This window comes from Cibotium barometz, chromosome 39, assembly GCF_041138505.1.
Source record: "Cibotium barometz isolate CiBa-2024 chromosome 39, ASM4113850v1, whole genome shotgun sequence".
In the NCBI taxonomy this organism is placed as follows: Eukaryota; Viridiplantae; Streptophyta; class Polypodiopsida; order Cyatheales; family Cibotiaceae; genus Cibotium; species Cibotium barometz.
In genome coordinates this window covers 18,764,844-18,777,638 of record NC_141084.1, presented here as the reverse complement: position 1 = coordinate 18,777,638, position 12,795 = coordinate 18,764,844, and the positions used below count along the sequence as shown (strand labels likewise).

The following is a 12,795-nucleotide window of genomic DNA, read 5'->3' as shown; positions in this document are numbered from 1 at the left end:
ATAAGAGTGTGTATACACGCTCGGGGGGGGAAGAACCTCCTAAGCCTCGGCCTATTATTAGCCTACGTCCACACATCACTACCATATAAATGGCTACAAATCTTCCTTGTAATGATGATGTGAACATGTACAGAGATCATGTGGTTGATCACTTTCGAAATGGCAATAAGCCCAAAGCTTTGTAAAAAGCTTCAAACTGCTCTCCACATTGTCGTGTGTAGAGACATAAGGCAGGCTAGCCTCTCCCTGATATAATGATAATGCATCTCAATATGCTTTGTGTGAGCATGAAACACAGGGTTCCTCGCAACAACGGCTAATGCACTCTGGTTATTAGTGAAGATGGAGGTGGAAGACTGCTGACCAACAGCAAGATTTGATAGAGGTGGGGGACTGCTGGCTAACACCAAGATTTCCCAAAAGGCGTCCGAGCCATACACACTCCACAATCATCCTACAATTTGCCTTGTACTCAGCGTCAGAGCTCGAAGTGGCCATCGTCAATTGCTTCTTGTTGAGCCATGATATATATGAATCACCGAGATGAAAACAAAAGCCACTTGGTATGTCATAACATCTAGCCCAATTGGAGTCATTGAAAGCATGCAGCTGAATATCACTCCTTGTAGGTATCGGAATACTCACTTGGTAGCAGCTGAATATCACTCCCTGTAAGTATTGGAATACTCGCTTGGTAGCGTGCCAATTCTTCCTTCCGAGATTGCATAATGTCACCAGCCTGGACATTTCCCAGTATTATGAAAGGGGTCTGGGTGGACTCCAGGATGTCTAAATATTTGGAAAGTACAAGCTTTGGGAATGGGGGATTATCCTAGAATACAAAGGACCACACTCCTAAAATTTAGGAGAGTTGCTATTTTTGCCCCATCCCGATGGAAATTTTGTTCGCGTCATTACATCTGGAATTGAGCAGATACCAAGAGTTGGCAAAGTTCCTATGACAGAGTGTCTACTAGTTGGGATATTTTTAGAGATAAAGTTTATGGAAGGACCCATCTCTTAGATTGGGACATGTGGCAAGAAAGTGGACCAAAGTGAGACAAGTGGCCTGACACTTGTTAGAAAGTGGAGACAAGTGGCCTCACACTTGTCACTTCAGCTATTGTGTGGCTCTCCACTTGTCATTGCAGCCTTCTCTTGCCATTTTAGCTCACGGGAGGCCCAAATCTATAAATTGGAGCCCTCTCTCTTCATTAATAGAGGCTCTCTTGCTACACACTAGCCTCTGCCACCGTTACAGGCTGCCCTAATGATGGCTACTCTCTTTCTCTCTCTCTTGAAGGCTGCCCATGAAGAATACCGGCTGTTTGACTGTTTTGGAGGCTTCCATCGCGAAGAAATACTGAAGGCAAGGGTATTTAATCATTTATTATGATTTCTAGCCATTGTACTTGTTGTACCAGCCCTTGTACCTGCTGTACCAACCACTGTACTAGTTGTATCAATCCTTGTACTTGTTGTACCTATTGTACCAACCATTGTACCGGCCGTACTTACTGTACCAGCCAATGTACTTACTGTATCGGCTGAATGGAGAGTTGTACTTGCTGTACCAGCTCTATTGCATGAAGACCCGTGGTTTTCCGGGAAGAATCAGTACCCACACGGAGGTATATGGATTATATTATTGGCTCGGCATTTCTACAGCCTATGTTCCGGCTTGGTTGCCTCGTGTTGGGCTGTGTTATGGCATTTGTATATGGATAATCCGGCATCTCCCGTGGGGAGAGTAAGGCTCTCAAAGCTTGTACATGATATTATTCTCCTTGGGTAATAAAATACTCCAAGGGGAGGGGGGGGGGGATGGGGGGTCGGCCCATTCCGGCCTCTATGCGGTGTCACACGTGCAAGCTCCATTTTCAGCATTTGTGGATGTTTTTGTGCAGCTTTTATGTTTAAATGTTTTAATATGCATTGATGGTATCAACAAGTGTGTCAAAGGCCCTAGTCCCCCGGGCACCCGCCGCGAGTTACACATAAACTTGCTCAATTGGGAGATCCCAAATTGAATGTTAAGCCTCGTATTGCATAGATAGATAAGGCACCCAACAACCTACTGATAAAGTGATGCATCAAATGGCTCACATGCATCCTGGAGACTAAGCCTAGCACTTGTGTCTACTGGTGTAGGAACAGGCTTACAGAAGCAATATCTGTATGTACTTTGACTGCAACGTCACAATACCATCATCATGCTGCATAAACTCTATTTGCTTTGCTCGGACCTAAGAGAGAGAGGCCACATTTTCTCCAATGGAGCCTCGAAGAGTGACTTGTCTCTTGTGTGGAACCTCAAACTCACTTGGTCTTGGTTGGAGTTGGTGAAGGGGGAGAAGGATGCGGATAAGGATGAAGAGGATGTATCCATTGCCGGCAGGATGACTTCGTCTTGAGCGGCGGCAACGGTGGTCCACTTCCATGCCCCCGACTTCCCCTCGTTCTTCTCATGGGTAATGGCATGCAAAGTAAAGGCTTCATGCTTTTCTCTCATGGTGAAAGAGGAGAGAAGGGTGTCGGGAGAAGGAAAGGGAGAGGGAGGGAGAGGCTTGAGGAAGACGGGGAGACTTGAGGACTCAAGAGGGAGAGGCGTGAATGTTGACGAAGAGGGAGAGGCTTGAGCCTTGAGGGAGAGGCTTGAGCCTGGAGGAAGAGGGAGAGAGCCTAGAGGTGACTCAAGGGAGAGGATAGACTTGAGCAATGAGCACTTGTGAGGGGAGGGTAGAGCAATGAGAACTTGTGGGATGGGGGAGGGCCTATTATATAGGTAATAGGGAGAGGCTCAAGGCTCAAGCAAAGGCATGTTGGCAACCAAAGGGCCAAGGCAAGCAAGCAAAAGCCAAGCAATGAACAGCCCCAAAAAAGCCCAACAAACGGCTCTCCAAACGGTCAAAAAACGGGCAGAAAAAAACGGTCGCATGAGATCCGGATCGAACCGCTAGCGCACGAACTGTACCGAACCGTATCAAATCGAATCGAACTTGTGCGAATCGGGTGCAACTATGCTTGTGAGAAACGCATCCATTGAGTCTCCCTCATTCATATGCTCGGACTCTAACTACTTGCATAAGTAGGCCACACGTGCCTCATTACACACTTGGTAAAGCGCAACAAGCACATCCGAAGCGTGCTTGGAAGTTTTACATGAGAGAATATGAGGAATAATGCTCCTTTTGACGGAAAGTGCCACCAATGCATGTGCCTAAGCATCCTTGTTATGCCACTGGCTTGTTCTGTTGTGGAAGGTGCGGAGGTGAATGCCACAGCTACATCTGAACTAGTATCACCATCTAAAGTACCTGAACTATCCTACATTGGCGAGACAAGGCACGCCTCAATGCCAATAACAACATTCCAAAGCCCTTTAGCAACAAATACGTGGCGCATCATATAAGACCACAACGGTAGTTGGTCCCACCAAGCTTATCCTCAATGGAAAGCATTCCAAATATATCATTGCTTGCCATTTTAGCTTGCAAATAACGAGTCTCTGACACAAAATGCAAATATTCCAACAACCTGCTAGTATTGTTAATGCCCGTTGAATGCAACCGAGATGGCTGCATGCTTATCACTGATAATGAAGAAATTGCGAAGTGTATGAAAAATGGCAGAGCATGGAGATGTAGAGATGTTATTGTCAAGGATGCAAAAATTGATGACAATGATGATGAAGCTGTTGACGAGATGAGCTGAATGATTTGATGTCAATGACGACGGAGAAGCGGTGATGATGGCCCTGTAACGCTTACAGTATATGCACACAATGTTTGCACACCATATGTATGTTGCAACATTGGAGAAAAACCTAAAATTGAACAAAGACAATTCAAAGTGACACTCCTTGGGATGTTTGCGAAAACCTTATAGCATGCGAAGCAGCCTTGAAATCCGCTCGAAAAACAGCTCGAAAGACCTAAAAGCTTTGTTAACTTCACGCTATAGGGTATAGCTTCTCTACCTAACAAGATACCTCAATCTGAGATAATCAGAAGAGCAGTTTGAGGAGGTGATGATGAGAGCAAGGGCGAGAGCCAAGACAGTATGCACCGATACCAATTGTTGGAGTGGAGACAAAGGCAGTATTACAAACATAGATGCAACAATCAAGCAGTGATAGAGAGAAGCACAACTCAAAGTCAATTGATGAGAACGAGTGAAGTACAAGTGAAGTGACATAAAAAGGTTACTTACACACTCACTCATAAGAGTGGGTACACACTCTTGGGCTGAACTTGCCTATTTTTAGGCTCCAATTTACCCCTATGCTACAGTCATCCACTGCAACTATGTCGGTCAAATCCTTCGACAAATAAATGCCAAGCTGCCTGAAACTACCCTCTAGCTCCTTTTGACTGCCTTGGGTAAAATCCCTGGCTGTTTACTGCCCCAAAATGTGCCTAATCCTAGCCTAAAACTGGGGATTAAGCATGTCCACATGTGGTGCATGTAACATCCCCTCCTACTAAGATTGATGATGAAAATCCGACTTATCTTGGGTATCATCCCTTTATTGGATGTGGACTCCATCCTTGGCATCCTGATTCGAAAACTTGAGGCACACATGACCACTTGGATCTTGTCTTGAAAACCTTCTGCTGCAACCTTAGATTGCTCAAATCTCTAATGCTCTATTCTGCATGCACCTGTTCTTCTTGACACTCCTTGCACTAAAGACTTGTACCTTTCTTGGGCTGAGAGTTAGATCCCTTCTTGAAAACCTGCAACCCCTTGTTCCTTCCCTCACCCTTGTACCATGGCTACCGGGTTGAGCATCTGGGAGCTTCATACTCCATGATACCCACCTAGGGGTGTAGCCATTTATATGATAGTGATGTGTGGACGTAGGCTATTACTGGACTAGGACACTTTTTCCCTCCTTAGGAGCCTTTGGCATTCATCCGATCCATGATTGATTGGGACAGGTCATAGGCTTAGGTTTTCCTTTTGGAGGCCATGGTGGCTGGGATCTATGTACATCTTGATACATATATACAAAAAATATTGTTACAACAACATCTCTCTCTCTCTTCTCTTTGTTCATTTTTGTGTTTTGCATTGTTCTTAATATGGGCAGTTCTTCTACATGTTACACCTTCGTTGTTACATGCAGTTACGATCCCTCTTAGGCAGATGCATGGTTTTCTATAGAAGAGGATGATGTGTGGTACTTTGACAGCGGTGCCTCTCGGCACATTTCATCGAAGAAACACTTGTTTACTTCTCCTGGGCCTGCACCCCAAGGCAGAAGTGTTTCGTGTGCTAACAACTCTTCATATCCTGTGAAGGGTGTTGGCCATATAGTGCTCACTACCATCAATGGTGGGACTAGTGCTATGTCAAAATTGGTATATGTACTTGGCATTAAGAAAAAAATGCTTTCAGTGTCTGCCATTACAAGAGCAAGTCTTGTGGTAGAATTCATTGATAACAATGTACAAATGATGATAGGAATGATGGTGATATTATTGTGGCATCTGGTACATTATGCCATGGGTTATATAGTATGACAGAGTTGCTTATGTTGCACATGCAGTGACTACCACATCTGCTATGGCTGATGCAGAGCTTTGGCATACATTTTGGGTATGTCAACTTTGACAGTTTGATGCTTTTACAGAGGCATCAGATGGTTTCGGAGATGCCAACACCACCTAAACATGTATGTGAGGTGTGTATTTTGGGAAAAATGCATCGGAAACCACTCTCGAGAGATGGTTGAGTTAGGGTTGTCTCGAAATTACAGCTCATACATTCTGATGTTTGTGGTCCCATGAGGACACCGTCTTTGGAGAACACGTACTTTGTCACATTCATCGATGACTTTTCAAGGTTTTCTTGGATATATCCACTAAAGGCAAAATTAGATGTATTCATGTGCTTTCAGCAGTTTGTATCTATGGCTGAGAATGAGACAAATCTGAAAATTCAGACGCTATATACAGATCTGTGCCGCGGGGGGGGGGGGGGGGGGGGGGGGGGGGGGGAATGTGCATGAGTTGGACATCATAACCACTTTTCTTAATGAGGATTTGCATGAGGAAGTATATGTCTTGCAGCCCATTGGTTTTGTGATGCTTGGTTAGGAACACAAGGTATGCAGGTTGAGAAAGGCACTCTATGGCCTCAAGCGAGCTCCGAGAGCTTGGTATGAGAAAATACATGTTGTGCGCTTCAGATTGGTAAGCTCCAGAGTGTGCAAGATGGGGAATAATGTCATGTCCCTTTCATAGTGACAATGGGGGCAAATTTGCCGGTAGGGCAGGTCGGCCTGCCTGACCTGCTGCCCAATTGTGGCAAAGCTGCCTGGTTGCCCAACCTACTACCTGACTGGTCCAGGGCTGCCCAGCCCTCATGTTAAAATTGTGGGGGGCCTGGCCAGCGTGCTCAGGGCCTCTGTCCTGAACACTGATGACGTGGAGGTGTGTCACAAGGAGTTTCTAGGGAGGCTTATCTTGTGGAGTAGGGCTAGGTGATATGGCAGTGTTAGAGTCGGAAACATGATTACAGGTTTGGATATGAAAATTATTAGGTTGAGTCGGGGCACAGAAGAGACTAAGGTCCTTATATAAAGCACACATGAGAATATTCTGTGGAATATGCCTAAAACCCATAAGTGTTTTGGAAAATGAAGGTGCTTTTTCTGCTTTAGATCTTTTATTGTAAGTGCAAGAGCCTTTGGCTGCAATGGAGAATAGAAAGTTTTATTGATCTATCAGTTATGTTTTTATTGTCATGATCTGTCAGTGTCTTTGATGGCTTCTTTCGTGCAGGTAGACCTGTGTTTTGACCAGCTTGCATTTAAATTGACCTTGCATACGTTTTCTCAGTGTCTTTGATGGCTTCTTTTGTGCAGGTAGACCTGTGTTTTGACCAGCTTGTGTTTAAGCTGACTGAGCATATGTTTTCCCATTACAAAAGTTTTGCTGCAAGGTACTCTTTTTGGTGTATTGGTATACCTTTATTGCACGATTCTTCAGCAATGCAAGCATGAAGGGCACTCTATGAAGTCCTGCTCCTTACTGTCGTTGTGTACTTGTTTTGCAGCAAAATGCTCGATATCATGTTTTTGGCTGCATCTGAAAACTGTGATAGGTTCTTAGTCCCACCCAAGCGGTATGATGCACTCTTCAGGATGAGAAGGGTTAAGGTTTGCATCGGTAGCCATAGCTATCTTCTTCCAGAGAAGTACTTTAAAAAGCTGCCTGTTTGGAGATGTAAAAGTTCATATTTTGTGGCTCAAGGGTATTGTTCCTCTTATTGTGCAGCTTCTCGGACGAAGTATAGACTTGGCATATCTGATTGGCCAAAGGATGAACAAGATCTTTAGAGAAAACCTTGATTTCCTCCTTGAACGATTTGAGTCACATGATATATGCTCCATTGTGGTAAGCCTTTGAAATGATCCAAGCTTGACTATGTGATCACATTAATAGAGCTTGACTAAATGATCTCACTGTCATGGTCTTTCTTGCACTTCTCACTAAAAACAGGAATTACAGCAGCTTATGGAGGTATTGAGACTGGCACACCAACTTCTGGCCAACTTTTTGAGCTTGGACCCTTTCAAGATGATGTTAGAAGAGATGACAGAAACTATTTCACTTGTTTCCTTTTCTGGACGAATTGCTTCACAGGTATTCCCCTCTCACCCGTACCTCTCAGAGAACTTGACTGTGCCCTCTCGGTGCTTTCCTTTTCTACTGTCAGGAACAAGGCATTCACTATAAGGTCTGTGGAGATTTCCTCAATACCATGTGAGCACCTTGTGTTATATAAATGCATGAGACAATGCTGTTTCATAGGCTATAATCTGTCGAGCTGTGTCCTTGCAAGGAGAAGGTAGAAAGCAATGCTAATGCCAAGATGATGGGATATTCAAAGAGCGCCTGTTAAGCTTTGTTCTATAATCTTACCTCACAGGATATTTGAGGTTATGTGGAGGACATCTACACAACCTCTCTTCAAATGGTGTAGGATGTACTTTTGTGTACATTCTGACGTACAGATAGGTTAATATTTGCTTAAAACAATCATGTTTGGTTGGAGAAGTCCATGGTTGTTTTAGATATAAAACCTTCCTTCTTGCATTGGGTCTAGCTTCTTGTAACTTGTTTGTGGAATCACATCTGAATCATTGCCATTGATTAGGAATCATGATGCTTTGTTGATAGCTGTGTTGTAACTTGTAAGCAACCTCCCCTTGTGAAAAGATTTTTTTTGCTTCTACAAAGTTTCTATGAATGTCAAATGTTGCTTTGGCATGAATGATGGTTGTTTGTTGCCATACCCTTGGGGAAAGAAGCGGCTCAGAATAGATACTTGATTGACATACTCGACTACAAAACCTTTGGAGATAGAACTCTTCTCATGGGATTGAAACTCTTATTAGAAAAGAAACATCCCTTTTCCTTGACATTTGTTGGGTTGCATCTGCACCCAAGTTTGGGCATGAAAGGTTTCTCTTTCTGGATTCATGGTGGTAGGTTTTTTTGTGGCCAAGTGGATATGCTCCATGAAGATGCTCACCCCAACCCCAAGAAAAGAAAATAATACATTGGGTATGATCAAAGACCTTACGAAACATAGGATCTTGCATGGGTAGCTGCGCATTGGTAACTCGTTGTAATAAGCTGATGTTAGGACTGTTGCATGATGGCTAGTTGACAGAATTGCGTAGAGTAGGTGAGAGTATGCATGGCGAATTGCGATAGAGCATAGTTGCGCAAGGAGGAGGGGGGAATGTGTAAGCGAGTATTTTTGGGTGATAGCATTTTTTGTGAGAGCATTGGTGTGGACGAAGCGATTGCTAAAAGAGCTGGTTCTGTTTGGTGAGATTGCTGTGAAGCTGGTTATCTGAGGGTTTGTTCTACGTGAAAGGCGACGTAGGATTTGTGAGAGAAGACTAAGATTTGTCCAGAGTAGGGAATCGCAGGAGTGGGAGAGGGTTTTGTGTGGGAGATTGTGTCCCAGAACCTCTCATAGTACAATACTATTGGAACTTGGACGAGACTTGAGGATTGTTCAAGCATATCCTCCGTTGTATTAGCCAGTGAAGCTTGCAGACAGTTGCTGCAGATTATATAGATGTTGATGATCTTGTGGAAGTTTGAAAAATATAAGTTTGGGTTTCTTTGGGGTCATGTGTGTAAGAGTTTCTTTTGATTTGTCGCTTGTTTCAATCATCTGCTCAAGATTGAGGGTTTGTTACGTGTTGCATAGTCTTCTTTGAGTACACAAAGAATCAAGTTGTGTGGTATTAAAGACTTCTTCTGTGTTTTGATTCAACTCTGTGTTACATGGATGAAGTGCTCTTGGTGAAAAGGTTGCAGGTGGAGAGTTAACTCTGGTTGAGTTTAAGTTGGGCCAGTCAGCTTGGAAAGGGTTGATTCTGTGTCAGCCAGACATTAGAAAGGTCAGCAAGTTGTGTTGGGATCTTATTCTGATCTAGTTGGGTTGATATGAAGCAATTCTGAGGTATAGCTGACAGTTTTGGAGTTGTTTGAGAACAGCTGTCAAAAGGCTTGTTGTTTGACAGGCTGAGCTTGTAATAGTCAGCAGAGAGCTCGTAAAGTGATATTTTGCTTAGATGAGTGACATCTGAGGGTCTGTAGCTATCAGAGGACATTTTGGGAGGTTTCAGATTAACTGTAGACTTCGAAAGTAGACAGTTCTGTGGCAGATTTCGAAGGTAGAACTCTGCAAGAGGAAAAGGTCAGAGGAGGGTCAACAGGACAGTTAGGAAGGTCTAGGGAGTGTGTCTATAAGTCCACAAATCCTGGAGGATCGAGGTGGATACTAGAGGATCAATTTTGGACTGGAGTAAGCCGTCCGATTTCGGGAGCAGAAGACATACAAAATCTGACTTGTCTAAGGTAGTGAGGAGAATTTATGGTTAGACAGAGGTCAGTTGAGGGCAGCTGCTTAGTTCTGAGAGGCTTTAGGACAAGGATTTGAGGCTAGCAGACGGTGGAGGACAATGGGACTCTGGAGATGACAGGATACAAAGAGAGGACTTCGGAGGCAAAATCTGAGCACTTCTGCGTCAGTTGGAGATGAGTTTAGTCAGCTGGATTCTTATTTTTTGTTGGGTTTTGGTGCTTGTGATAGACTACTCTCATGGTGGTGTGCTTCAGACAAAGCTATAGAGGCAGTCGCTCCTGAAGCCATCATTGTTTTAGTGCCTTCACAAAGGAGGGCTTTCAAGGCACCTTTCAAACTGTTGGTGGAAGTTAAGAAATGTGGCTGCGATGATGTCTTATCGTGTGTTTCACTGGCATACTAATGAGGATCCATAGGACTTTTTGGCCAGGATGGAGCCGGCAGCTTTACATTTGGAAAGGACAGAGATGAGGACAAATTGACACTGTTGGCCATGTTATTGAAAGGGGATGCAAAAAGGTGGTTCAAGACTTGGTGGTGGAGTCAGCCACAGGGCAGGCATATGAGGATGTTAAAGGAGCTCTGGTGGTGCAGCATTTCAAGAAAGGTTAATCCCCGGATGCTATTTGGCAAGATATACAAAAACCGAAGCATAGTTTGTCGGATGTATTTGATCGATTTGCAGACCGTTTTGAGGATCTGTGGAGCAGATGGGACGCTTCATTGAGAGCAAAGCACCCAGCTATACTTCTTAAAAGGGATATGTTCATTCAATCCCTTCATCCTAATTTGAAGAAGAAGGTTGAGTTAAAAAGACCAGGTACCTTTGATGAAGCTTTAAGGATTGCAAGAGAAGGAGTGGAAGCTTCAGAAATTGGCTTAGAAGCAGAAGGATGTTCTAGTTGAGAGTAGACTTGCTATGATTGGAGAGAGGAGGACATAGGAAGGGAGGACTGCTCTAGTTCCAGTGGCTGCTCTGACCAATTAATGCAAGGTATTAATCAATTAACCCAACAAGTGAAGAACTTAAATTTGAGTTTGTTGCAAGGAGGCAGAAATGTCCCTAGGGCAGGAGATAGAGAAGGTATGAGAGGCAGAGGCAAAGGAGGCCCTAACTTGAATGTCCAATGTGTTAATTGTATGGAAAGGGGTCATACCTCCTCTCAGTGTCCTTACCCCAGGAGAATGGGAGGAGATGTATATCCTCTGGCACCTAGAAGGGAGGAAAGGCCAGATGTAAGAAGGGAAGAGGATATTCCACACCCAGCAGGACCTCAAGTTTAGCCACCACAACCAGCAAATGGGCCCATACTAGGTGAGGTTAATCTGATTGGAAGGGATGAGGAAGCAAATATGTTAGCCAACAAAACATCCAGGGGTGCAGGAGGTGAAGATGAAGCAGGACCATCCAGAAGGAAGAAGGGGAAGCAGATAGAGGACCAATTTAAAGAAGGTAAGAAAAAGAGCAGTCCCAGGAGGCGTATAGGAATGGAATATTTTCTTGTAGGGGTTCAGGTGGAAGAATATGATTTGAAGAAGGATATCCAGCAGAAGGGTCCTACTTTGTCTTGGCCCCATCTGATACAGAAGTGCCCCAAACTCGGGAGAACCTGGAGCAAATTGGTTAGTACAAGGATTTCCAAGAAAGAGAAAGAGAAGAAAGCAGGACAGCTGAATATAGTACGTGTTAAAGGAGACAAGGATTATCTGCCTGTCATGGATGCTTGGATAAACAAGTTTAAGGTTCCTAAAGTGTACATTGATGGTGGTGCCCAGGTTTGTGTAATGACCGAACAAACTATGGAAGCCTTAAGACTTAAGGTGAGTGCATCTTCAAAATTCAGAGTTAGAATGGCCAATAATTCAAAGGTTACATCTCTGGGAGTAGTGAAGAGGTTGCAGCTTACTATTCTTGGGCTGGAAGCTGAGATGGATGTTCATGTCATGCCAGCAAGGACAAAAGCTTACCCTTTGATTTTGGGGAGACCATGGTTGATAGCAATGAGAGCAAGGCAAGATTGGTGGAGAGGACAACTGATTTTGGGTCTGGATCAGCCTGCTAGGAAGCAAGTCAGATATGCGTAATGACATGGCCAAGGGGAGAGAATTGATCCCAGAGAATACTTCAGAGGATGAAGATGAGGTTGTAGAAACCAGTTCCTGAGAGGATTCTGAAACAAAGGACTCTGATACAGAAGAGGATAGCTCAGAGGATAATAAGGGGGAAGTTCCATTGTTGGAACCAGATACTGACCTCATGTGCATGTCTTTACGGTTGTGTACAGAAGAAGGGGAGAAGGTAGAAGCTGAGGTTGAAGAGCAGTCAACTAAAGAAGAAGTTTTGCAAAAAATGGTTGCTAAAGATCTAGCAGTGGTTGAGAGGAAAGAGTACCTGACAATGTTGCAGCAGTTTCCAGACCTTTTTATTTCTTCTTATATTCAAGTGAGGGGGGTGTCAGTTGTTCAACATGAGATACAATTGAAGCCTGAAGCTAAGCCAGAGGTGCAAAGACTGAGAAGATTGGGGGTAGTGCAGCAGTAGGTATTGAAAGACGAGGTAAGTTGTTGAAAGCAGGCGTCATCTTTCCAGTTGACAACTTTGAGTGGGCTTCTCCAGTTGTGATTACTCCTAAAAAGAATGGAAAGTGGAGAGTCTGTGTAGACTTTAAGCCTTTGAATGCTATGACCAAGAGGAACCATTACCCATTGCCTTTTCAAGATGAAATCTTAGATAGTGTAGTTGGGCATGAAAGGGACAGTGTCTCTGTGATGGATATTCTAGTTACTTCCAAATTTCTATTGACCGAGAGGATCAGAAGAAAACTACTTTCATTACACCATGGGGGTGCTTTGCATATAGGGTGATGTCCTTTGGGCTTATAAATGCACCTACTA

The 12,795-nt window shown here is 44.0% G+C and overlaps 1 protein-coding gene across 1 annotated transcript in view; it reads left to right on the top strand.

Moving 5' to 3' along the window:
• PIR121 (transcription activator) overlaps window positions 1–12,795 on the top strand; it is a 104,722-nt gene that overhangs the window by 78,095 nt on the left and 13,832 nt on the right. Inside the window, exons 19-22 of the mRNA XM_086778429.1 lie at window positions 6,875–6,951; window positions 7,066–7,168; window positions 7,287–7,406; window positions 7,512–7,655. Of these exons, the coding sequence (XP_086634555.1) occupies window positions 6,875–6,951; window positions 7,066–7,168; window positions 7,287–7,406; window positions 7,512–7,655 (444 nt within the window). The remainder of the gene's footprint in view (window positions 1–6,874; window positions 6,952–7,065; window positions 7,169–7,286; window positions 7,407–7,511; window positions 7,656–12,795) is intronic.